At 44.2% G+C, this 24,651-nt stretch overlaps 1 protein-coding gene across 1 annotated transcript in view; it reads right to left on the bottom strand.

The window, feature by feature from the left end:
- Window positions 1-24,651, bottom strand: part of pde10a (phosphodiesterase 10A) — a 565,280-nt gene that overhangs the window by 32,285 nt on the left and 508,344 nt on the right. Inside the window, exons 21-22 of the mRNA XM_068044845.1 lie at window positions 14,452-14,532; window positions 9,463-9,551 (exon numbers count right to left, since the gene is read on the bottom strand). Coding sequence (XP_067900946.1) covers window positions 9,463-9,551; window positions 14,452-14,532 — 170 coding nt within the window. The remainder of the gene's footprint in view (window positions 1-9,462; window positions 9,552-14,451; window positions 14,533-24,651) is intronic.

The raw sequence follows: 24,651 nt of genomic DNA, 5'->3' as shown, positions 1-24,651 counted from the left end.
TGGAATTTTTTGAAGAGGTAACAGAGAGGGTTGGTGAGGGCAATGCTGTTGATGAGGTGTACATGGAATTTGAAAAGGCTTTTGATACAGTGACACACAACAGACTTGTGAGCAAACTTGTAGCTCATGGCATAAAAGGGACGGTAGCAACATGGATATGAAATTGGCTTAGTGACAGGAAACAAAGAGTAGTGGTTAATGGATGTTTTTCAGGCTGGAGGAAGGTTTGTAGCGGAGTTCTCCAGGGATCAGTGTTGGGACCCTTGATTTTCCGGATATATATTAATGACCTAGACCTTGGTGTACAGGCACAATTTCAAAGTTTGCAGATGATATGAAACTTGGAAGCATTGTGAACTGTGAGGATACTGTAGAACTTCAAAAGGACATAGACAAGTTGGTGGAGTGGGCAGACAGGTGGCAGATGAAATTCAATGCAGAGAAATGTGAGGAAGAATATGGAGAGACAATATAGAATAAAGGGTACAATTCTGAAGGGGGTGCAGGAGCAGAGGGACCTAGGTGTATATGTACATAACTCATTGAAGGTGGCTGGACAGGTTGAGAGAGTGGTTAATAAAGCATACAGTATCCTGGGCTTTATTAGTAGGAGCATAGAGTACAAAAGCAAGAAAGGTATGTTGAACTTGTATAAGACACTAGTTCGGCCTCAGTGGAGTATTGCGTCCAATTCTGGGCGCCGCACCTGAGGAAAGACGTGAGGGCATTGGAGAGAGTACAGAAAAGATTCACGAGAATGGTTCCAGGGGTGAGGATTTCAGATATGAAGATAGATTGGAGAAGTTAGGATTGTTTTCCTTGGAGAGGAGAAGGCTGAGGGGTGATTTGATAGAGGTATTCAAAATCATGATGGGTCTGGACAGAGTACATAGAGAGAAACTGTTCCCACTTGTGAAAGGATGGAGAATGAGAGGGCACAGGTTTAAAGTATTTGTTAAGAGAAGCAAAAGTGACTTGAGGAGAAACTTTTTCACGCAGTGAGTGGTTAAGGTCTGGAATGAGGTGCCTGAGAACCTGGTGGAGGCAAGCTCAATTGAAGTATTCAAAAGGGAATTAGACAGTTATATGAAAAGGAAGAATGTGCGGGATTAAAGGGAGAAGGCAGGGGAATGGAACTAAGGGAGTTGCTCTTTCAGAGAACCGGTGCGGACACGATGGGCCAAATGGCCTCCTTCTGCACTGTAATGATTCTGTGATTCGGTGAAGAAAAAGCATATAATTGCATAAAGATGGGTGGCAGGTCAGAACATTGCCAGAATATAAAAGACAGCAAAGAATGACTAAAAGATTAATAAGGAGGGAAAAATTAGAGTATGAGAGAAAGCTAGCTAGAAATATAAAAACATACAGTAAGAGTTTCTAGAGATTTTAAAAAGAGTTAACAAAGTGAGCGTTGGTCCTATAGTAAGTGAATCGGGAGAATAAGGGAAAATAAGGAGATGGCAAAAGAATTGAACAGGTATTTTGCATCGGTCTTCACCATTGAGGATACAAGTAACATTGCAGAAAAAGCTGTAAATCAGGAAATGGAAAGGAGGGAGAGAGGAACTCAAGAAAATTACAATCACCAAGGAAGTGGTACTGAGCAGATTGTTGGAGCTGCTGGCTGACAAGTCCCTGGGTCCTGATGGACTTCAGCCTAGGGTCTTAAAAGTGGCTATTGAGATAGTTGATGCATTAGTTTTACATTTTCCAGAATTCCCTCGATTCGGGGAAGGTTCAATTAGATTGGAAAATTGTGAATGTAACTCCTTTATTCAAAAAGGGAGAGAGACAAAGCAGGAAACTACAGGCCAGTTGGCTTAACATCTGTCATAGGAAAAATGTTAGAAGCTGTTATTAAAGATGTTATAGCAGGGCACTTCGAAAAATTCAAGGTAATGAGGCAGAGTCAACATGGTTTTATGAAAGGGAAATCAAGTTTAACCAATTTAATGGAATTCTTTGAAGTGGTAACATGTGCTGTGGAAAAAGGGGAACTGGTCAATGTACTGTACTTAGATTTTTAAGAAGGCATTTGATAGGGTGACACGTCAAAAGTTATTGCGGAAAAAAGCACATGGTGCAGAGTGTAACATATTGGCATGCATAGAAGATTGGCTAGCTAACAGGAAACAGAGAGTCGGCATAAATAGGTCATTTTCTGGTTGGCAAGATGTAAGGAGTGGTGTGCCACAGGGATCAGTGCTAGGGCCTCAACTTTTTACAATTTATATAGCTGACTTAGATGAAGGACCGCAGGTGCTGGTGACAGAAAGATAGGTAGGAAAATAAGTTGTGCAGAGGATACAAGGCGGCTACAAAGGGATATAGATAGGTTAAGTGAGTAGGAAAAGATCTGGCAAATGGAATATGATGTGGTAAAATGTGTAATTGTCCATTTTGGCAGGAATAATAAAAAAAGCATATTATCTAAATGGTGAGATTGCAGAGCTCTGGAGTGCAGAGGGATCTGGGTGTCCTTGTGCATGAATCGCAAAAGGTTAGTGTGCAGGTACAGCAAGTAATTAGGAAAGCTAATATAATGTTTTCACTTATTGAGAGGGGAATTGAATACAAAAGTAGGGAGGTTATGCTGCAGTTATACAGGGCATTGCTAAGACCACATCTGGAGTACTGTATACAGTATTAGTCTCCTTATTTAAGGAAGGACGTAAATGCATTGGAAGCAGTTCAGAGAAGGTTTACTTGATTAATACCTGGAATGGGCAGGTTGTCTTATGAGGAAAGGTTGGACAGGCTAGGCTTGTATTCGCTAGAGTTTAGAAGAATAAGAGGTGACTTGATTGAAACATACATGTTTCTGAGGAGTCTTGACAGGGTGGATGTGGAAAGGATGTTTCCTCTTGTGGGAGAATCTAGAACTTGGGGGCGGGGGGGGGGGTCTGTTTAAAAAAAGGGGTCGTCCATTTAAGACAGGAGAAATTTTTTCCTCTGAGGGTCGTGAGTCTTTGGAACTCTCTTCTTCAAAAGGTGGTGGAAACAGAGTCCTTGAATATTTTTTAAAAAGAGGTAGATAGATTCTTGATAAGCAAGGAGGAGAAAGGTTATCTGGAGTAGGCGGGAATGTGGAGTTGAGGTTACAATAAGATCAGCCACGATCTTTTTGAATGGCGGAGGAGGCTCGAGGGGCTGAGCGGCCTACTCCTGCTCCTATTTCGTAAGTTCGTATGTAGGTGTTCAAAATCATGCGGGGTCTGGACAGAGTAGATAGAGAGAAACTGTTCCCATTGGCGGAAGGATCATGAAACAGAGGACACCGATTTAAGTTGATTGGAGAAAGAAACAAAGACGACACAAGTTCAAATTGTTTTTATGCAGCGAGTGGTTAGGATCTTTAATGCACTGTCTGAGTGTGTGGTGGAGGCAAATTCAATTTTGGCTTTCAAAAGGGAATTGGATAAGTACCTGTAGAGAAAAAATTTGCAGAGGTACGGGGAAAGGGCAGGGGAGTGGGACGAGCTGAGCTGCTCTTGCAGACAACTGGCATGGACACAGTGGGCTGAATTTAACGCCGCCCCAGCAGGTCGGGTGCTGGCGTGGGGGCGGAGTAAAATTGAGCAGGAGGCTCCGGGAGGCCTACCCGCCCTGCTCCCGCCTCCGGTGAACTTTATGGCGGTTGGGTGGGTGGGGGGCAAACGACCCACCCGCCCGCCCCGAGGCCAATCAAGGCCCTTAAGTGGCCACTTAACGACCCGCACCCACCTCCACAGGTATTTTACCTGTGGCAAGTGGGCGTGCTGGGGACGTGAAAGGCCGCCCAGCAATAGCTGCCAGCCTTTCCGCACGCAGAGGGGGGGGGGGGGGGTGAGGTGGGTGGTGGGAGCCGTGGCAGTCGGGCACAGGGTGCCCAATTCAGGGCCACCCCCGCCTCCCAACCCACACCCCTGGGACCCAAGACGCCCCCCCTCCCCCCAAACGACCATTCCAGCCTCACCAGGGAAGGACAGATCCCCCTGGTGAGGCTACTCCAACTTACCTCATCTCCACGCTCCATGGCGTCAGCTGGGCTGCAGTCCCAGCAGTGGCCACCGCTCCCAGTGGTGTTGCGGGACTAAGAGTTGCCAGCCCGCTGTTCGGCCGGCAGCTCACTGAGGCGGGATCTCCTCCCTCAAGTGGGTGGAAGTCCCGCCTCGGAACAATTAAAGCCCGGGGACCTGTAAAATACAGGACAGATCCCTGGGCTAGGCGGAAGCGGGCTCGCCACCAACTTTCATGTCGGTGGCGAATTCCTGTCCGCCTAAGGTAAAATCCAACCCAATGTGCCAAATGGCCTCCTGGTGTGCTGTAGCCATTCTATGATTCCAGGGGGAGCAGGCTGCAAAGTGGAGTTGAGGCAGATCAGCCATTATTGTACTGAATGGTGGAACAGGCTCGAGGGGCCATATTTACTTCTGCTCCTATTTTTATATTCTTATGTTCTACTAGCTGTTTTTGTAGTGCCTGTATACTTGGCAGGAATGTTTGTACGAGAAAACACCATTTTGAATTTTCAAAACAGACCACCTAATCTACTTATGAGACACTTTTTAAACATCCTTTTTCAAAAATATCTTCAAAGGAACTTGAATCAAAATCTTGGGTGGAGTTGCACTACGACAGTAGTCAGTCAGAAGCTAGTGAGAGGGATAGTCAAAATGCATCATGACAGCAAACAGCCACGTAAAACGTTAAGTAACTGTTCTTTAAGCATTGGGTTTATGTTGAAGATTAGTACAGGAAATGTGATTTGTTGGTTTTGACATTGAAAAAAAGTAAAGTTTATCATTACTGTAACTACCTTTTATACTGAGTGTTGGTCTTTTAGTTGTTTCACGTTCAATAAATTAATCTAGTAGTTTACAGCTTAAGCTACAATCAAATAAGAGTGTATATTTTCTCACTGAAGACAGGACCACATGACATCATATGATTATATTCCAGGAACTAATTGCAGTGATGGGTTTCTGTGTTCATCCTCTGGGTCTTACTACATTTAAGTAGATATTGGAAAGAAAAAGGCGTACTCTGTTTGTAGTGTGACATTTTCTCTGTCTGAGTCTTGACAGATGCAAAAAATCTCATTTGAATATGATGTTAAAAATTAAATCTGGATTGGATGCCTGATTATAAAGGAACTGAAATTATTCGGGTGGTAATTTTTAGTTGGTATAGGTTACAGCTGTCCATTCTCTCAAATAGCACCATCAATCTAGTCATCTGTTGCCTTGGGAAATGTGCAGTATTTCAGGGCTGTACTTAGGAAATGCCACCTTGAGGATAGCAGTAATGTATGCTTTAAATTAACTGAATAAAATCTTACCTTTACTAGGACAGATGACATTGCTTCATTTTCTTTCTTTTCCTTCAGAGTTGGGAGACAAAAATTCTCAAGTACCAGCAGGACTCCCCCCAATATCACCAGTGCTTTGATCTACTCTTATGATGATTGCGGCCTTGGTAAATTCCTCCAAGGTCTTTGCTTGTGCAAGGGTACTTAACCAGGTATACCCATGAAGTGCCCTCTGTTTCTTGCTGGAGTCCACCTTTCCATCTGAGGTGAACTGACTGAGTTGTGAGTTTGGTATTATAGCAAAACCATTTGAAATAGGCAGCTGTACTAATTTCCATTTCACATCCTTAAATTACAAAGGAACATCTCACAGAGATGTCACGTGCGGACACTGATGAATCCAGTTTAAGGTGTATTGGTCTTGACATTTTGGGGTCAGGGAAAAAAGGCATGAGAGAATAAAATTCTTTTGTGCTGATATTTTTGTTGAGGATTGTTTTTATGATCAAAGGGCTCTGCTCCATATCATGATTAAGAGTTTCTTTACAATGACAAATGCATGTTTGGAAGAGTTTTATTCCTAAATTTTCTGGGATGGTTTTCTTTTGCAGCTTTGGGAAGAAGAAAACCTGAGATCATATCCCATGTTTCTCTCATTTAAACACAAAGCAACAACTTTTCATCATTCGAGACCTAACCAACCTTTTTCACTATTTAGGAAACTTTATTCTTCAAACCCTTTGGAATTGTTGACAAAGTTAGGCAGATACAAATTTCTGATTTAGTGGAAAGCATTGTAGTTATAACCATAGTTTCCAGTAGCACTCTCCGTAACTGATAGATTCCAAAGCAAGATTTACTCTATTTTTAAATAAAATGTCCAGGCTACATACAGCCCGAAGCACTTGGTTTTCTTTTTCTTGCAGGAGCAATGTGAATGTGACTCAATGCAAGAGCTATGTGAAAAGTGTTACGACCAGGTGAGAAAGGTGTCTGCGGGTCTTTCTCAGCCTTCACCTGGTCTTATTGTAAAGGGTTTTAATTATAAACACACTGTGTTTTGAGCTCCCCCTTGGACAATCTTTGTCACCACTTTCCAAATTTAAGGTGAAGAAATGAGCATATACAGGCTTTCTTAGGTTTAAAGAAGAAAAGTGAAATGTTATTCAACTTAAACTCTAATTCGGTTAACATCTACGAATACACACCATGCCCCACATTAGCATGCATACGTGATAAGCACATGCAAATAGAGACAGAAAAGACAAGAAAAAATAGTGGAGAGGTTTGAGGCAATCTCTGAAGACATTTTTTCTGTACTGTGCTTCGAGCTCGCCGTAGGGTTCGTTTGTAGGTAGTCTTGCTTTTCGTTGGGGCCCAGTATTCTTCTTAAACCTTGTTCACTGAAGGAGACTTTTCTCTCTCGGGATTCATATGTCTTCAATGGTTACCGAAGCTGGTGACAGTGAGATGACAGCAGACAGAAGAGAGGTCTTTTCAGTCTAGGAGCAACCAGCTTTCTGAGTTTTAAAACTCTGTAGCAAGTTCAAATTCAAAAACCACCAACAGCCAGTTAGTCATGTGACTAAAGTGGTCTGACCACGTCTGTTTGTGTATTCAGCCATCTTAGCAGTTAACCTCGAATGCTAGCCTCTCCACCTTCAACGTCTGGTAATCAAAAATCCATTGTGGATTAAATTGGAGCAGGGAGTGGCCCCTTTGTCCTTTCCAAGTACTGTCTGTTACTATGCAAATGTCATTCCGGTCAAGAGTCTGTTTTTTTCCTAAAACAAGTTCTTTCTTTACCCCAGTAACAGTTTAAAAATCAATGATTATGTGGTGAAATTAATGTGTCTCATTCTTGGCAGGTGAAGGCATGCATGACACCTCCACACCCAGGGGAATGAAATGCGATTTGAAAAAAAAACGGCGCATTTCATTCAAAGATTTGAGAGAAATACAAGGTACAGAAAGAAAAACCATGCGTTTCCCTCATTCATTTTAGTTCATTCATCAATCTTAAAGCCTATTAGAATTGTCTTTTCTGGGTGGCAGAGCTGCTTTAATTTCCCCTTTTTGGCATCCCAGTAGCCATGTGGTTCTTTGGGAAAGCTTTTCTTCAGTTTGCCCATTGCCATGACTGCCTAGGGTTTTGTTCTTGTTCAGGTCATTTTTTTTTCCCTCGGGGCAGGTCTACCCTGAAAATTCTCTCAGTGCTTTGCTGAGTCATGCAAAGGCTTTTGCCTTCAGGGGATGGGTGGTTCTCCTTTGCTCTGACTGTGGGGGAGGAATCTTTGTTAATCTCCCCTTTTTCTCTGGGACACTCCTACCTGCAGGTATTTGTGCAGACGACTACACTCTCTTGTGGCACTACGACTAGGTGAGGCATCACCCTCACAGTTTCTCTGCCCCCTAGAGCTCTCTCTTTGTCTCTGCAGGTTCCTGTAAATGCTGTTAGCAACTCTGGTGGGGTGCTTCTAGAGTCTGCATTTACATAGCAAGATGTGGGGTCTAACCTTTCGCATTTTTCGGGGTCGGCTGACCAGACAGTAGGGGTTTTCATCCAGGATTCTCCTGGACTTCTGTTAACCTGCCCTCTTGATCACTTTTTCCCCTTCTCTTTCTAAACTTTTGCCAGCCGTGTGCCTGCCTGTCCCCTTTTGTTCTTGGCAGGGGTCCCTTACAATTCACCAGCCCTCGGCTGGATGGTCCTCCTAATACTGGTACAGGACTCAGGGGTGCAGGTTTCACTGTAGGTTGGGGTTTCCCCTAAACCTGGCACATGTGGCAACTCCTGCAGCACTCCAGCACATCTTTGTGGAGTTTTGGCCAGTCAAACTGCTGTCTTATAGACTGTATAGAGAGATACAGCACTGAAACAGGCCCTTCGGCCCACCAAGTCTGTGCCGACCAACAACCACCCTTTTATCTTAATCCTACATTAATCCCATATTCCTTACCACATCCCCACCACCTACCTACACTAGGGGCAATTTACAATGGCCAATTTACCTATCAACCTGCAAGTCTTTGGCTGTGGGAGGAAACTGGAGCCCCCGGCGGTAACCCACGCAGTCACAGGGAGAACTTGCAAACTCCACACAGGCAGTACCCAGAACCAAACCCGGGTCGCTGGAGCTGTGAGGTTGCGGTGCTAACCACTGTACTGCCCACTTATGTGGGCTTTGCTCTTTCATCTACTGGCATGTACAGCTACTGTAGTCTCGGGCCCTTAATATTTCTCCCCAATACCTCTGTGACATCACTAACTAGTGAACTACTGTCCACTTCTTGCTCTCAGGTCTGTGAGGAGAACTCAATTTCCTCATCAATACCTCATTCTTTAAATAGTAGGAATCAGGGACTCCCTCTGCTTCACTTTCAGACTGGGCAGCCTGTGATAATTCTTGCAATACTGGTACAGCTCGCTGAGCCTCAGCTAGGGAAATCCATTGAATTCATTCCCTGGGTCTCCTAACTTTCCAAAGAAAGTCTCAGATAGGCAGACCTCATGGTCATTTGCCTGCAGTGCCAATGCAGTCTCTTCTGGTGGAGCTGGTATGATCATTTTTTTAAAAAACAGGTTCTTTCTTTACTCCAGTAACAGTTTAAAAATCAATGTTAATGTGGCAAAATTAATGTGTCTCATTCTTGGCAGGTGGGGGCCTGCATGACAAAAGGCATAAGTAGTGTATGGGATGATGGGGGTTCTTAAAGGGACAGGCATCTTTATCAATTGCCATTGTCGACATGTTTTCTTCCTGACCCATGAAAGATAACAAATGAAAACTAAAAATAATTTCAAATGATTATGGCAACCATATTATTGCATTTGAAAAGTTTCATATCATTGAGAGAGCTGAACTGAGTTTGCCACATTTAATACTGAATGGCATGTTGAACAAAGGAGGAAGATTGCTGGTTTCCAGACTATTCTGTATGTCTCTTAATATCCAATATCTATTCCACAATGGGACCTTTGGTGGTAAGTACTTACTATAGTTGCTTTAAGTGAGCCACTCTCTACTGGGACCATTAAGCAGAACTACAAAAGCTTTACAAAACATTTTTACGCTTTTCATTTTCTTCAATATTTAAATATGATTGGGTGAAATACAATATCTAATGTAGTGATGCAAATTAAGATGGACAATGATGGAAACACCTACCTGCAAGATTTTAACAGTTGAGTTGTCGTTGGGAAGATTTCTGCAAGTGTACGATAACAAGGCATGGCTACAGCATTAAAAAAAACAACCTGTGTAAAAGAAAAATAGAGACAGCTCTTTAAATTACCATAAAAATACAAATATAATAAGAGTGGGCTAGTCAGCCCCTCAAGCCTGTTTAGACATTCAATTCGATCATGTTTGATCCATATCTTCTCGATCTATCTGCTTTGGTTCTGAAACCCAGAATACCCTTGCCGAGCAAAAAATGATCAAAATCTGTTTTGAAATGCTCTCACCAGCTTATTTTGTTTTTTCTTCGGGCGGGGGGGAAGAAAGGGGCAAGAGTTCCAGATTTCTAGTACCATTGGTGAGAACTGCTTTGATATTATCCCTGAGCTACTGTTCTCAAATTTTAATGTTATACTGCCTTGCTCTGGATCTTCCACCTGAGGGAATAGTTTTTCTCTATTTATTCTAGCAATTCCTTTGATTATCTTAAAATATTTCAATGAAATCAACCCTTCATCATCTTTATTCAAGGGAATACAAATATGGTCTACGCAACCTGTATATTTAACCCTTTTAGCTCTAACCTGGACTAATGATCCAGAGACATGGGTTCAAATCCCACCATGGGATCTGAGGAATTTAAATCCAGATAGTTAAATAAATCTGGAATAAAAAGCCAATATCAGTAATGGTACCTTGTCCTCAGTACCTTGCTCTATGGCAGCGAGGCCTGGACAACGTATGTCAGCCAAGAGCGACGTCTCAATTCATTCCATCTTCACTGCCTCCGGAGAATATTTGGCATCAGGTGGCAGGACCGTATCTCCAACACAGAAGTCCTCGAGGCGGCCAACATCCCCAGCTTATACACACTACTGAGTTAGCGGCGCTTGAGATGGCTTGGCCACGTGAGCCGCATGGAAGATGGCAGGATCTCCAAAGACACATTGTACAGCGAGCTCGCCACTGGTATCAGACCCACCGGCCGTCCATGTCTCCGCTTTAAAGACGTCTGCAAACGCGACATGAAGTCCTGTGACATTGATCACAAGTTGTGGGAGTCAGTTGCCAGCGTTCGCCAGAGCTGGCGGGCAGTCATAAAGGCGGGGCTAAAGTGTGGCGAGTCGAAGAGACTTAGCAGTTGGCAGGAAAAAAGACAGAAGCGCAAGGGGAGAGCCAACTGTGTAACAGCCCCGACAAACAAACTTTTCTGCAGCACCTGTGGAAGAGTCTGTCTCTCTAGAATTTGCCTTTATAGCCACTCCAGGCGCTGCTCCACACACCACTGACCACCTCCAGGCGCTTACCCATTGTCTCTCGAGATAAGGAGGCCAAAGAAGAGTAATGGTGATCATGAAACTACTGGACTGTTGTCATTTAGGGAAGAAATCTGACGTCCTTACCCTATCTGGCCTACATGTGACTTCAGACGTATAGCAATGTGGTTGACTCTTAGCTACTCTCTGAAATGGTCTCGCAAACCACTCAGTTTATCAAACTGTTACAAAAAAGACTAATAAGAATAAAACTGAACAAACCACCCAGCATAGGCCTAGGTATCAGAAAATACAAAGGCACACCCAGCTCAGTTGACCATGCAAAGTCTTCCTCACAAACATCTGAGGTCTTCTGCCAAAACTAGGAGAGCTGTCCCACAGACTAGTCATGTAACAGCCTGACACAGTCATACCCACAAAATCATACCTTTCAGCCAAAGTCCAAGACTCCTCCATCACCATCCCAGGATACATCTTGTCCCACTAGATGGACAGATCCACCAGAGGTGGAGGTACAGTGGTATACAGTCGGGACGGAGTAGCCCTGAGAATTCTCAACATTGACTCCGGACCCCATGAAGTCCCATGGCATCAGGCCAAACATGGGCAAGGAAACCTCCTGCTGATTACCACCTACCACCTCGATTAGCTGATGAATCAGTACTTCTCCATGTTGAACACCACTGGGAAGAAACACTGAAGATAGCAAAGGCACAGAATGTATTCTGGGTAGGGGACTTCAATGTCCATCACCAAGGGTGCCTTGGTAGCACAACTACTGACTGAGCTGGCCGAATACTAAAGGACATAGATTTCAGGCTGGGCCTGCAGCAGTTGGTCAGAGAACCAACATGAGAGAAAAACCTACTTGACCTCATCCTCACCAACCTACCTGTTGCAGATGCATTTGTTTATGACGGTATTGGTATGAGTCACTGCTGCACAGTCCTTTGGGAGATAAAGACTTGTGTTGTGTGGCACTAACACTGTGCCAAATAGGACAGATTCAGAACAAATCTAATAGCTCAAGGTCCCCTCCAAGTCACACACCATCCTGACTTGGAAATGTATCACTGTTCATTCATTGGCACTGGGTCAAAATCCTGGAACTCCCTACCTAACAGCACTGTGGGTGTACCTACACCACATGCCTGTAGTGGTTCAAGAAGGCAGCTCACCACCATGTTGTCAAGTGCAATTATGGATAGGAAATGAAGGCTGGCCTTGCCAGCGATGCCCACATCCCATGAATTAATAATAAAAAAATAGTAATTCTGGTGCATCTCTGCTGCACCCTTCCCAAGGCCAAAATATCCTTCCAGAGGTGCAGGGCCCAGAACTGAATGCAGTGCACCAGATGAGGTCTAATCAAAGCTTTGTAACAAAACTTCCACCCTTTTGTATTTCAGAAGCCGTACTAGTTGGTATCACAATTTCAGAGGCAGTACTGGCTGGATTCACAATTTCAAGAAGTGGCATGGTAGTGTTTCAAATGATCAGTGGTATGACCAAACCCTATCACACTGGGAATAGCTGAAGGCGAGTATCATACTTAGTTCCCTGCATTATTCTGTGTTAACCATCCAGAGGATGTTTTTTCATGCAGAGGCTTCCTTTTTCCTGGTTTACCAATTCTTGCTCAGCAAAATTCTTGGCTTCAAAAGGAAGAAATGCTCAGGTAGGAAATAGTGTTTTGCATACCCGGCTTTTTCTAGCAGGAGCAGTGAATAATGAGGGGAATTTTATGGAGGCAAAGAGGATCTCTGACACCAACTTTGGGGAAGGCCTGCTATATTACAAAGCACTCAAGCAATCAGCAGGCCTTTCCTGGGATCAGGAACCCGGGGGTGGGAAGTCCTGCCTACCGAGAGCTGCCGGCCAATCAGAGGCCAGTAACTCTTTTGCTCGGCAGCGCCACCAGGGCAGTGGGGAGGGGGGGGGGGGGGGGGGGTGGGGGGGGGGCGCGTGCAGTGGCTGCTGCTAGAACGGCACCCACCGGAGGCCCAGGAACATGAAGTGATCCAGGTCACAGGCAAGTAATAGCCGGAGGGGTGTCGCAGGGTTTGGGTTGTGGGGGAGGGGGGCAGGGGTGGCACTGGCCCCCCACCCTTCCTGATGCCGGGTCCCACGATCAGACACTGAGTGCCTTTGAATGAGGGAACCCTCCCCTGGAAGACCACAAGCAACCCCACAAGGATTTGCATGTCGTGCTCCCTGTTGGTGACAGCCCTGACTGTCGCTGGGCTAATACCAGCAGTGGTGGTAAGAGGCCCTTAATTGAGCATTAATTGCCCCTTAAGGGCCTCAATTGACAGCAGGGCAGGAAGGGCGTCCACGGGCCTTCCCACCTACTTAATCGGGATGGAGGCGGGAATGTGGCGGGGTCCCCACTCTGCCCGATTAAATAGCCTCCCTGCCTCCAAACTTGCCACAGGGGAGAGCACTAAAATACAGCCCAAGGTCTTCTTCAATGAGTTAGCAAATTTGTGAAATAGCAACACTTTAAGAATGCACACAAGCTAGCAAGTGCATGAATAATCAACACAATGCTTGGATGACAGCAGAACTTCTCAGAGTGGGTCGAAGAATTGGACAGGTTTATAGCAAGACAGAAGAGAAAAGTTACCCTAACTGTAGATAATTTCACCATTCATTAGGATTTGAAGTACTCTGTTTGGCTCAAAATACTAGCCACATTCATGTTTTAGGTCAAGTCATAATAAAATGCTTGATTGGACAAATAGAGAAAGAAAAGCAGATGGGCAACACTGACATCCTACAGACCACGCAGATTATTCGCTGTGCATAGAATAAGGTGACTGGTTTGACTGTCATAAACTTGTTATCACACTGGGGAATTGCAGGTGAAGCAACTATAGAAGAGCTTCTTCTGGAGAATGCAAACAGCCAACAGATTATATGTAAATGATGACATTTTTAAATGTAGACATGATTTTTATATCTATGTAAAGGTGGATGGTGATATTGAAAGCGGCACTGAGTTTACAAAGACAGGAATAACTGGTGTTGTCACCACAAAAAATGTTAAGCGAGGAGCAAGACATAAACAATTACAGCATTTATCAATTAGTCAGCCACTCAAATGAGGTGCTGGCAATAGTGAACAAGAATGTGAGTAGTTGTCAAATTTAGCCCAATCATACTCCTATATAGAAGCTTGGGATGCTTTTATTACATTAATGGCAATATATCTATAAAGGCCAGAGGCAAGTTGTTGTTGAGTTCATGGATTTCTTTGCCACAAAGATTAGACTATCCATGAAACTGCCCTTACAAACTAAACCAAATTACTCTCAACATGTATTGCTAAGGCTGCATCTGGAATACTGCGTAGTTTTGGGTATTCTACCTTTTTGCGCTTGAAAGGAGTTCTGAGAACCGTAACAGTTATGACTTTCAGATTTGATGAAAATTATGAAGCAAGACAATCATAACTGATTTTCTGTAAAAAGACTAAAACATAATCTAATTCTTAAAATGCTGAGGGTATGTACGTGCAAGCATTTCACGTAACTTGGATCATGAGCATTAGTATGAAATTAAACCATGAGCAGGATGATTAATGAAGTGCTGGGTCCTTGGAATTCTCATATCACAGAAGATCCACAATACACTCACGATGATCAATCGTGAGTTTCTGAACATCAGTTACAATCTCAAATTCAAGTTAGTCATTTACCTGGCCGCTGGGGATTTCTTCATTTTTCTCCCTGTCCATCATAGGAATGGGTTGCATTCCCATTTTTTTCATGTCGTCGCCCTACACGAAGAACATGATTTGATTAAATTAAGCAAAATTGAATTTTACAGCTATTTTAATAAGTGTACAGAACACAAAAGGGTCAAAACTGAAATTATGAAAAGAATTTATATCAAAACTGTCTTATTAAACTTACACCAGCAAAACATTTCTACAGATCCCTCTTCGTCCTACAAAAATGGTGATACTTGCTGGAGTATGGCAGAGTTACTGTCCATCCCTCTATTGTGTTGCTGAAGTTGGCCGTTCTTCCAGTGTGATCTGACAGTGAGTGTTGAATCTTGACAGAGGAGGGTTGGGTTGGCAAGAGGGGTCAGAATTTGTCAGGAAACCTGGGTTTCCCCTCTTTTGCTGTGGAATTTTGACTCCACGGCTGTATGTAGTTTTGGTTTGACAGATTTCTTAGTCAATTGTCAGACTGATTGACAGGCTTGGCTTCCAGTCGGGTGGGGAGCATTCCACAGCAGGCTAAGGTAAGTTGCCTGTTGCTGCAAATGGGAACGTGGGAGTCTGATCTCTGACCCCGGGGAAGGTGGGGGGAGGTTAACGTCCAATCTTTAATCCTGTGGGAGGGATGGGGGTGGTCTAATGGGGAAGATGGGGGAGGGGGCAGGGCTGAAGCACTTACCTTCCTGAAGCTGTTGTCACCTCCCTTCAACTGTTGGTTTTCTTGACACCTGGGAAGCTTGGCTGGCTATGGTTAAAACTGCAAAGTTGGTTAAATATGAGGTACACAGCCAGTACCTATCTCTTCCCACAAACCCTTTGTGTAACAAAATAAGTACTCCACACACCATCACAGGAAGTGATGTCATTCAGCATGTGAGTTCATTGGAATTGAACAAGACACCTCGTCACACGTGTAGGACTGAGCTCTCTTGTAAACGGCTACGCTGCAAATAAAGAATCCACAATTTATGACCACGCAACCTATTATTTGGTTCCTTATTGCTACATAAAAGCAATGACACAATATGATGGCAGTCGTGGCAGAGTATGGTTTCTGAAGTTTCTTCCGACTTTCAAGTGCACTGTCCTTGACATGGCAGCAGCTTGTGGTCTCTGCAGTAGCACACCGCTCGAAACATGGCGATAGCAACGCGCAGGGAAGATCACAGCTCCGAGGTTACACTGCTACCGAGAAGCTAAGGAAATGCACTCACAGGGACCAGCGATCTTGGGCAGGATGTCGAGACTGGTGATCTCTCCCATCATTGTCCAACACGGACAGGACAGCGTAACTCTTGTTTGGGGGAGGTGGCGATTTGGCACAGGCAAGTTGACAACCTTTCGTAAAGTGGGTGCTCATGACAAGTGTGTACACAAAGGGGGTTGTTCAGATCAATGGTGACCAGAAACAAACAGCAGGAATTGGGCGAATCCGTGCTCGGAAATTGTGAGTAAGGTCCGTTCTCATTGAAGCCGCAGATCTGCATTGCCATTATGCGGCAGGTGCTTTGTGGAGGGGGGCCTCCCCAATTACAGGCAGAGATGCCGTGCTGCAGGCATGGGTTCTGAGCGTTGCCGAAGCTCTATGCTGCAGGCACAGTAGGCGTGCAAGTTTTTTTTCTTCCCTCCAGGGAAAGGCCCAAGGGATAAAAAGAGAGGCTGCAATTTAAAGGGGAAAGCGTCATTGCATTTGTGACACTGGGAATTTGGCACCATGTCCACTAAATATCCTTCCATGAATTGGAAAGCCCAAGATTTCTTCTACGACTTCCAACTTTTTAAACAACGGATAGAGTTGTGCTTTTTGGATCTGGCAGTCATGGAGCTGGAAAAACAAGCCATCAAGATAAAAGTAGCAAATCGGTAATGATGGGCTACACCGGAATCACACCTCGGGGCTTTCTAAAGCGGAGAAGAACCCAGCAAGACTATAGTCTACATTAGAGGACCAGCTCGAAATCAGGATTAATTTCAGGATTCATCGCCTAGAGCTGATGACATACAAGCAGCAATCAAGAGAGACCATTGACCAATTTGTGAGCAGGTGCTGCGAGAAAGGCAAACTCTGCAACTTCTGAGAGGTGGAATTATCAGAATGCATTATGCTGATAGAAGCTTCCAGAAACAGCTACTAGATAAGGAAAAAGGGAGTTTGAAGTAATTGCTGCAAGTAGGCAGTGCATACAGGCGCTTGGTACAACAGGTATAGATGAGGTAATCAGGACACCTCAGCCAGGCAAGATATGTGGCAAGTGCAGCCTAATGCACCAACCAAGGAATTGTCCCACCTTCACGGAAAACTGCAAGGTGTGTGGCAAGAAAGGGCACTGGGCAAGGCTGTGCAAGAGCTCCAATAATGGAAAACTGGCCGAGAGCCACAGCAGACCGTGACCTGATAAGCAGACACCACCTGGTGGAAGAAACAGGAATACACCCACCAAAAGCCAAATCAAATGCAGGCATGTACTCGAGATTGGTATTTACATCACTGTCACACAAGGCACAGAAGGTGAACAAGCGTTCCACACAGTAACCTTTACAGACCAAATGGATGTGGTTCCAGAGAGGGAAGCGGTCATAACCGTTGACAAAGTGTGCCCAGAAAAAACTGAACACCACATGTTGCGGCTCAAGGTTGATACGAGGCAAGTGCAAACATTTTGCCATTGCGAATAGTGAAGGACATGTACCTGGCAAGATGGAATGATACAACCAAAACAAAAGGCCGCACCACATATAATGGTACACCTATGAGCTGCATTAGTATTCTAGGGTTGAAGTGCATGTATGGAACCTCAGTTTGGTTACAACAGGTTTTCTACATCAACACAGATCGCCCAGCAGTTGCAGGCTTGTTGACACGCAGCGAGCTACAATTCATAATAATCCATAGGATTAGCAGTGTGCCAAAGACGCAGGACCAGAATCCTATTGAGTCCATTCAAGATTTACCCAGAACGTTTTGACAGAGTGGGAAGTTTCAAAGGAGAAGCTGTTCTACATGTAAAGTACAACGTGGATCCTTCTATAGATCCACCAAGGAAATGTAGTCTCCATGTCATGGACAAGCTGAAAACAGAGCTGGATACTTTAGAGAGGCGAGGAATCATCAGGCGTGTTCAACAGTACACAGATTGGTGAAGCTCGATAACATCTGTAGTCAAAAAGGATGGCACCATCTGGGTTTGTTTAGCCAGAAGGCTAAACAAGGAGTTGAAATGGCGTCCTCTCAAAATCCCCACTTTTGTGGCTATATGGGTGTTGACAAGTCTAGCGGACTTGCGCATGAGGCCATCTACTGGCTGTGTATGAACAGTGGCATTGAGTGAGTGGTAAAGTCATGTGATGTTTGCTAGCAGAACTAACCAAGCCAGCATAAAGAGCCACTCCTTCCTCATGACATCCTGTTGTCAAGGATAGCCACCGATTTCTTCACAAAGGCGACAATTACATGTTGGTCACCAATTACTACTCTAAATTTCCGGTCACACATCAATTAAGGGACACTTTGAGTGCATCAGTTGCTAACACCATCAGTGCAATTTTCAGCTTGTTTGGTCCCGTGGAACATAGTATTGGACAACGGTCCACAATACGTTGCCAAACCCTTCCAAGACACGTGCAGGAGATTGGGTGTAAACCAGGTCATTTCTTCACCCCATTACCCTAGGTCGAATGGCCTAGCAGAAAGAATGGTACGTACAATCAAATCTTTGATTGTAAAGTGTTGTGAAACAAAACAGGATCTACATATAGCCATGCTACACCTGAGGGCGACACCAATCGACATAGGGCTGCCATTCCCTGCGGAAATCATATTTGGAAGACAAGTTAAGACAACACTTCCAAGTCACCATCTCATGAAATCCTCCTCAATGCAAGATAGGCTCCTAGCAAAACAAGAAAAGATGACGACAACATACGATAAGCAACCAGGTGTGGAACTACCACCATTACAGATAGGGCAGAAAATCAGGGTAATTTATCCCCAACAAAAAAAGTGTGGTTTCCTTCAGAAATGTCCAAAGTCAGCAATGAACCAAAATGTTATGAAGTAACCACCCCTTGGGAGCAGTGCTAAGAAGAAATTGAAGTCAGCTAGGAGAACTGGCTAATACTGTGCCTGACAATCCTATCTTTTCCTGTTGCACATAGAACACGGTCACACTCAGATCTGCAGAATGTAGCAATTGAAAATGACCAGCGTAAGCACTGAATACAGGATGATTGTCAGAATATACACAAGAGTCAAACAAAGAAAGCTGGTAAGTCTAGTTCTCCATCAAATTAGTGTGAAAAGATCAGGTCGAGTCAGTAGACCACCTGTATGGTTCAGAGACTAAAGAACATTAGAGTCAATGCATGTGTAAATATTTTTCAAAGTGATTTCATTCCATTATGTACATAGTTTATGTTTGTGTATTTCTATTTTAGGAAAGGGGATGTTTTGATATTGCTTTAACAATGTAACTACTCCATGCAGCATCACTGGAAGTGATGTCATTTAGCATGTGATCAGTTAGTTTGCGGTGAGCAAGACACCTAGTCACATGTAAGACCGAGCTCTCTTGTAAATGTGTTACTCTACAAATAAAGAACCCAGTTTATGACCACCCAACTAAAGATTGTTTGGTTCCTTATTGCTACATAAAAGCAATAATGCAACACCCTTTCCCCAGTCTCTATCTTTCCCCACACCTCTTTTCCCCAGTTTCTCCCTCTCTGTTCCTTCCCGACAACTCCTGAAACTCACCTCTCTCCCACCCACTGATTACAGAGCTTGTCCTTGCCACGCACCCACGTCCCATGATTCCTGACTACATTCCAACCGGCAATGGCTCTCTGTGGGTGACAGCACTGAGAAGCAGCCAGTAACAAACTCCATTGAAAAGGCTAGGAAATGATTGTTTAAAATGAATACCATATAACTTTGTGCGCAATCCCAATGCCAAGCTAATAATGAGTATTTACAGTACCTCACATAGGTGTCTGATGTACACGTGGGCTGACTAAAGCAGAAAATTTAAGTTGATCTCCCGGGGTGCTGGAAGCAGTGCTTGAGATAGGAACCCTGATATCTGTAAACCCCTGGTCTTTCTGGGAGGGTTGGGAATCCGAGCACAGATAGCAAGTGGCTAACGTCAAAATTTTATTTCTTTCATGTGTCTCAATACTGAATTAAATGTAAAAGTGATTGCATCAGCTCCTCTGAAAAGTAAAGGTAACATTCAAAATAACACAAAGCCAGAAGACCGGGAACAGAACAAGTTCAACTCTCAGTCTGTATTGTTAGCTGATCTCAGATGCAGCACCAGTAAGGATGATGAGATTGTACTCAGCCTTCCTGGGCCACAGAAAGGAGAACCAACCAGAGCTCTGGGTTCTAATTGCTAAGCACTAACTGATCGAACATCAAGTGAGGACAGAATCAGGCTGCTCCGTGATGTCCTACATAGTAAAATGTCCTAGTATTGATCATGGAGGACAGCGAATGTGGTACCATTATTCAAGAAGGGCAGTAGGGATAAACCAAGTAATTACAGGCCAGTGAGTCTAACATCAGTGGTAGGGAAACTATTAGAAAACATTCTGAGGGGCTGGATTACTCTCCACTTGGAGAGGCAGGGATTAATCAAGGACAGTCAGCATGGCTTTGCCGGGGGAGATCATGTCTAACAAATCTGATTGAATTTTTTGAGGAAGTGACGAGGTGTATAGATGAGGGTAAAGCAGTTGATGTAGTCTACATGGACTTCAGTAAGACTTTGATAAGGTCCCGTATGGGAGATTGGTCAAGAAGATAAGAGCCAATGTGATCCAGGGCAATTTGGCAAATTTGATCCAAAATTGACTTAGTGGCAGGAGGCAGAGGGTGATGGTCGAGGCCTGTTTTTGTGATTGGAAGCCTGTGACCAGAGGCGTACTGCAGGGATCGGTGCTGGGACCCTTGCTGTTTGTAGTGTACATTAATGATTTAGATGTGAATATAGGAGGTATGATCAGTAAGTTCGCAGATGACACAAAAATTGGTGGCGTCGTAAATAGTGAGGAGGAAAGCCTGAGATTGCAGGACAATATAGATGGGCTGACAAGATGCGCAGATCAGTGGCAAATGGAATTTAATCCTGAGAAGTGTGAGGTGATGCATTTTGGGAGGACTAACAAGGCAAGGGAATATACAATGGATGGTAAGACCCTAGGAAGTGCAGAGGGACCTTGGTGTACTTGTCCATAGATCGCTGAAGGCAGGTAGATAAGGTGGTTAGGAAGGCATTTGGGATACTTATATTCTATGCCTTGGCTAATAAAGGCAAGAGCAGGGAGGTTGTGATGGAGCTGTATAAAACGCTAGTTAGGCCACAACTGGAGTACTGTGTACAGTTCTGGTTGTCACACTATAGGAAGGATGTGATTGCACTGGAGAGGGTGCAGAGGAGATTCACCAGGATGTTGCCTGGGCTGGAGCATTTCAGTTATGAAGAGAGACTGGGTTGTTTTCCATAGAGCAGAGAAGGCTGGGGGGGGGTACCTGATTGAGGTATGCAAAATTATGATGGGCATAGATTTAAGGTAAGGGGCAGGAGGTTTAGAGGGGATTTGAGGAAAATCTTTTTCACCCAGAGGATGGTTGGATTCTGGAACACACTGCCTGAAGGGGTGTTAGAGGCAGAAACCCTCAAAATTTACCATGTATTTAGATGAGCACTTGAAACACCATGGCATACAAGGCTACAGGCCAAGTGCTGGAAAATGGGATTAGAATAGATAGGTGCTTGATAGCTGGCATGACCACGATGGCCGAAGGGCCTGTTTTGGTGCTGTATGACTCTGACTGCTGAGCCACAAACCTAGACATTGGCCTTTTGGGTTCGGCACTAGAGAACTCCTAGCATGTGGGGAATTATACCCGAGAATGAAAATGAACTGAAAATGCCACAAAATCTATACTCGTTTTTGTCTGTCTGGACTGTTTTGATTGGTCAGTTTAGGAAGCACATCTGTTGGTGGTTTTTTTGGTAGGCGGTGCCAGGCACACCCTGAGGCATGTGGGGCACGCAGAAGACTGCAGTGATTGCCACATGTGTGGCTGCCAACGGTTGGTGGTGGCAGCAGGGTGGTGAGGTTAGTGGAGCAGAATGTAAGGGGAGTCCAACAACAAAGTTACCCTGGCTGGAGAGATTGTTTCTGTGAGGGATGGGGTAGGCTTGATGGGAGGGATGGGAATAGCATGGGAGGGATAGAAGGAATGGCGTGGGGATGGCATGGGAGGGGTGAATAATATGATGTAGTTGATTAAGTATGGCAAAATGGCAGAGACAATAATTTGATACAAATTATTTGAAAGCTATTCTTTGCACTAAAAATGAAGATTCACTAGATTTGAATGAAAAGGTTTTAGAAAAGCTGTCAGATGAATTCAAAGAGTACATCAGCATTGATTCTATAGACAAAAATTATTAGGGCAGGCAGTGGCGTAGTGGTATTGTCACTGGACTAGTAACCCAGAGACCCAGGTATTGCTCTGGGGACATGGGTTCGAACCCCACCACAGCAGAAGGTGGAATTTGAATTCAATTAATAAATCTGGAATTAAAAGCTAGTCAAATGATGGCCATGAAACCATTGTCGATTGTTGTAAAAACCCATCTGGTTCTCACTAATGTCCTTTAGGGAAGGAAATCTGCTGTCCTTACCTGGTCTGGCCTACAGGTGACTCCAGATCCACAGCAATGTGGTTGACTCTTATATGCCCTCGAAATGGCCTAGCAAGCCACTCAGTTCAAGGGATGGGCAATAAATGCTGGCCTGGCCTGCGACGCCCACATCCCATGAATGAATAAAAAAAAAGATAACAGTTTATACACTCCAGTGTTTCTACACAGTCTAACTCCAATGGGCATTCCACCGCACAAATTTACTCAAGGAAAGAGCAGTTACAATGTTGCTACGAAACTTGAATCCTAAACAAGGACTTGGTCATGGAACAAGATGTATAGTTAGGAAGCTGTTTCCTTCGATGATCAATGCTGAAATTATAACAGGCAGATTTCAAGAAAATAGAGTGTTCAACTCTCAAATAGTATTGAGCCCTTCAGATCTAAACTTATTTTTTAAAAATTCATTCATGGGATATGGGCATCGTTGGCTAGGCCAACATTTATGGCACATCCCTAATTGCCCTTGAGAAGGTGGTGGTGAGCTGCCTTCTCGAACCACTGCAGTCCTTGGGCTGTAAGAACATCTCCAGGATTTTGACCCAGCAACAGTGAAAGAACAGCGATATCGTTCCAAGTCAGGATGGTGTGTGGCTTGGAGTGAAACTTGCAGATGGGGGTGATCCCATGCATCTGCTGCTCTTGACCTTCTAGGTGGTGAAGGTCACGGGTTTGGAAGAGCCTTGGTGAGTTGCTGCAGTGCATCTTGTAGATGGTACACACTGCTGCCACTGTGCGTTAGTGAAGGGACTGAATGTTGAAGGTGGTGCATGGGGTGTCGATCTGGGCTGCTTTGTCCTGGATGGTGTCGAGCTTCTTGAGTGTTGTTGGAGCTGCACCCATCCAGGCAAGTGGAGAGTATTCCATCACACTCTTGACTTTTGCCTTGTAGATGCTGGACAGGCACTGGGGAGACAGGAGGCGAGTTACTTGCCGCAGAATTCCTAGCCTCTGACCTGCTCATGTAGCCATAGTATTCACATGGCTGGTCCAGTTCAGTTTCCTGTCAATGGTAACCCCCAGAATGTTGATATTGGGGAATCAGCGATGGTAATGCCATTGAATGTCAAGGAGAGATGGTTAGACCTGCCCTTTCAACTCAGGAGAAAACAGTTCCCAATCAGACTTTCACATTCTATGACAATAGACAAGTCACAACATCAGACTCTTGACAAAATTTGTATTTATATTCCCTAGACCTGTTTTTACACATGGACAGCTTTATGTAGCTTTTTCCAGAGTGAGAAGTTTTGATTGCGTTAAAGTCGTTGGTGAAAGTAGAACTACAAATCCTGTATTTAAAGAAGTATGTTACAATAAAGATACTAATTTGACTGCAAATGTTTTGCTGGTCTCTGCAAGTCAGAAATTAAAACATCCATTGGCATTGAAAAGGAGTAATATTTGGTATAGGTTTTTTTAATCAGAATTATGCACCGACATGAATCAGGCATTAAGGAAAGGAGGGGGCAATGTTGGGAGTGCGATGGTGTTATTAAATTGGAAGGGAGAAAATCTGGATCCAAATTGTATTGTCTTTCTTGTGTACAGACTACACAAATTAGATTAGCAAATTGATTTGTCACATGCACATCAACACAGATCTGCTTGAGCAGTACCATCTGGCAGTGCAACCTTGAGCATCAGCTTTTGCCTAGTAGCACCAGAGCAACCCAGACATTAGTCTCTTGGTTCAGACTAAAATGTTGGCTGATTCTTAACTTTATTGGTACAATAATTTTGGGGAAGAGAAGGAGATTGGGGTTCAGGAATTGGGGATCAATTGGGAGGGAGAATGGAAAGAGGTGGGTGTAGGGACTAAAATTTGCTGTAGAGCAGAGAGTAACAGCAACATGGTGAGTTACGGAGTGAGTGAAACCTGGGGACCTTAATGTGGGTAAATAGTGAAAGGTTGTTTCCATTGATGGCCAATTGGGCAACTTGGAAATAGAAGTCAAGAGAGAAGGGCAAAGAGAGAAGGCAGGTTCTTGAACTGAGGACTGTTAGTCCACAGGATCCTTCACCATATGTGGCTATTGAGGTAGAAGCTAAAAGTTCATTTAAAAGGGAGGGACACAAATATTGGAAAAGGAGGAATATAAAAAGGATCTACAGGGAATGGGGTGACAGGAGAGAGAGAGCGTTGCCAGCACTGGGACCTGAATGGCCTTCTCCTGTGCTGTAATTTCTATAACTCGATAAAAATTCCGAGTCTGAGCTGAGAGTGGTTTAGAAATGTTGGGGCTGAGCTGAGTTTAAGACAATGTTCCCGATGAGTGATGCTCCAAACACCGATCCAGCTGTCCTTTCTGCAATCGCTGGTTTTGTTCAGGGGTCCAAGGAGATGGGGCCTGTTAAAAGTGGCCTGATTGCACCTGGTGTAGTACAGGGGATTTCTGGCTATGGTTTTGTGGTAAATACCAGTGGCTTATAGGATTATTACTTGTTATAGGAA

This window comes from Heterodontus francisci, chromosome 13 (genome assembly GCF_036365525.1).
Source record: "Heterodontus francisci isolate sHetFra1 chromosome 13, sHetFra1.hap1, whole genome shotgun sequence".
Classification (NCBI taxonomy): Eukaryota; Metazoa; Chordata; class Chondrichthyes; order Heterodontiformes; family Heterodontidae; genus Heterodontus; species Heterodontus francisci.
Note: the sequence above shows the minus strand (reverse complement) of the source record. Positions and strands in the feature narration are given on the sequence as shown.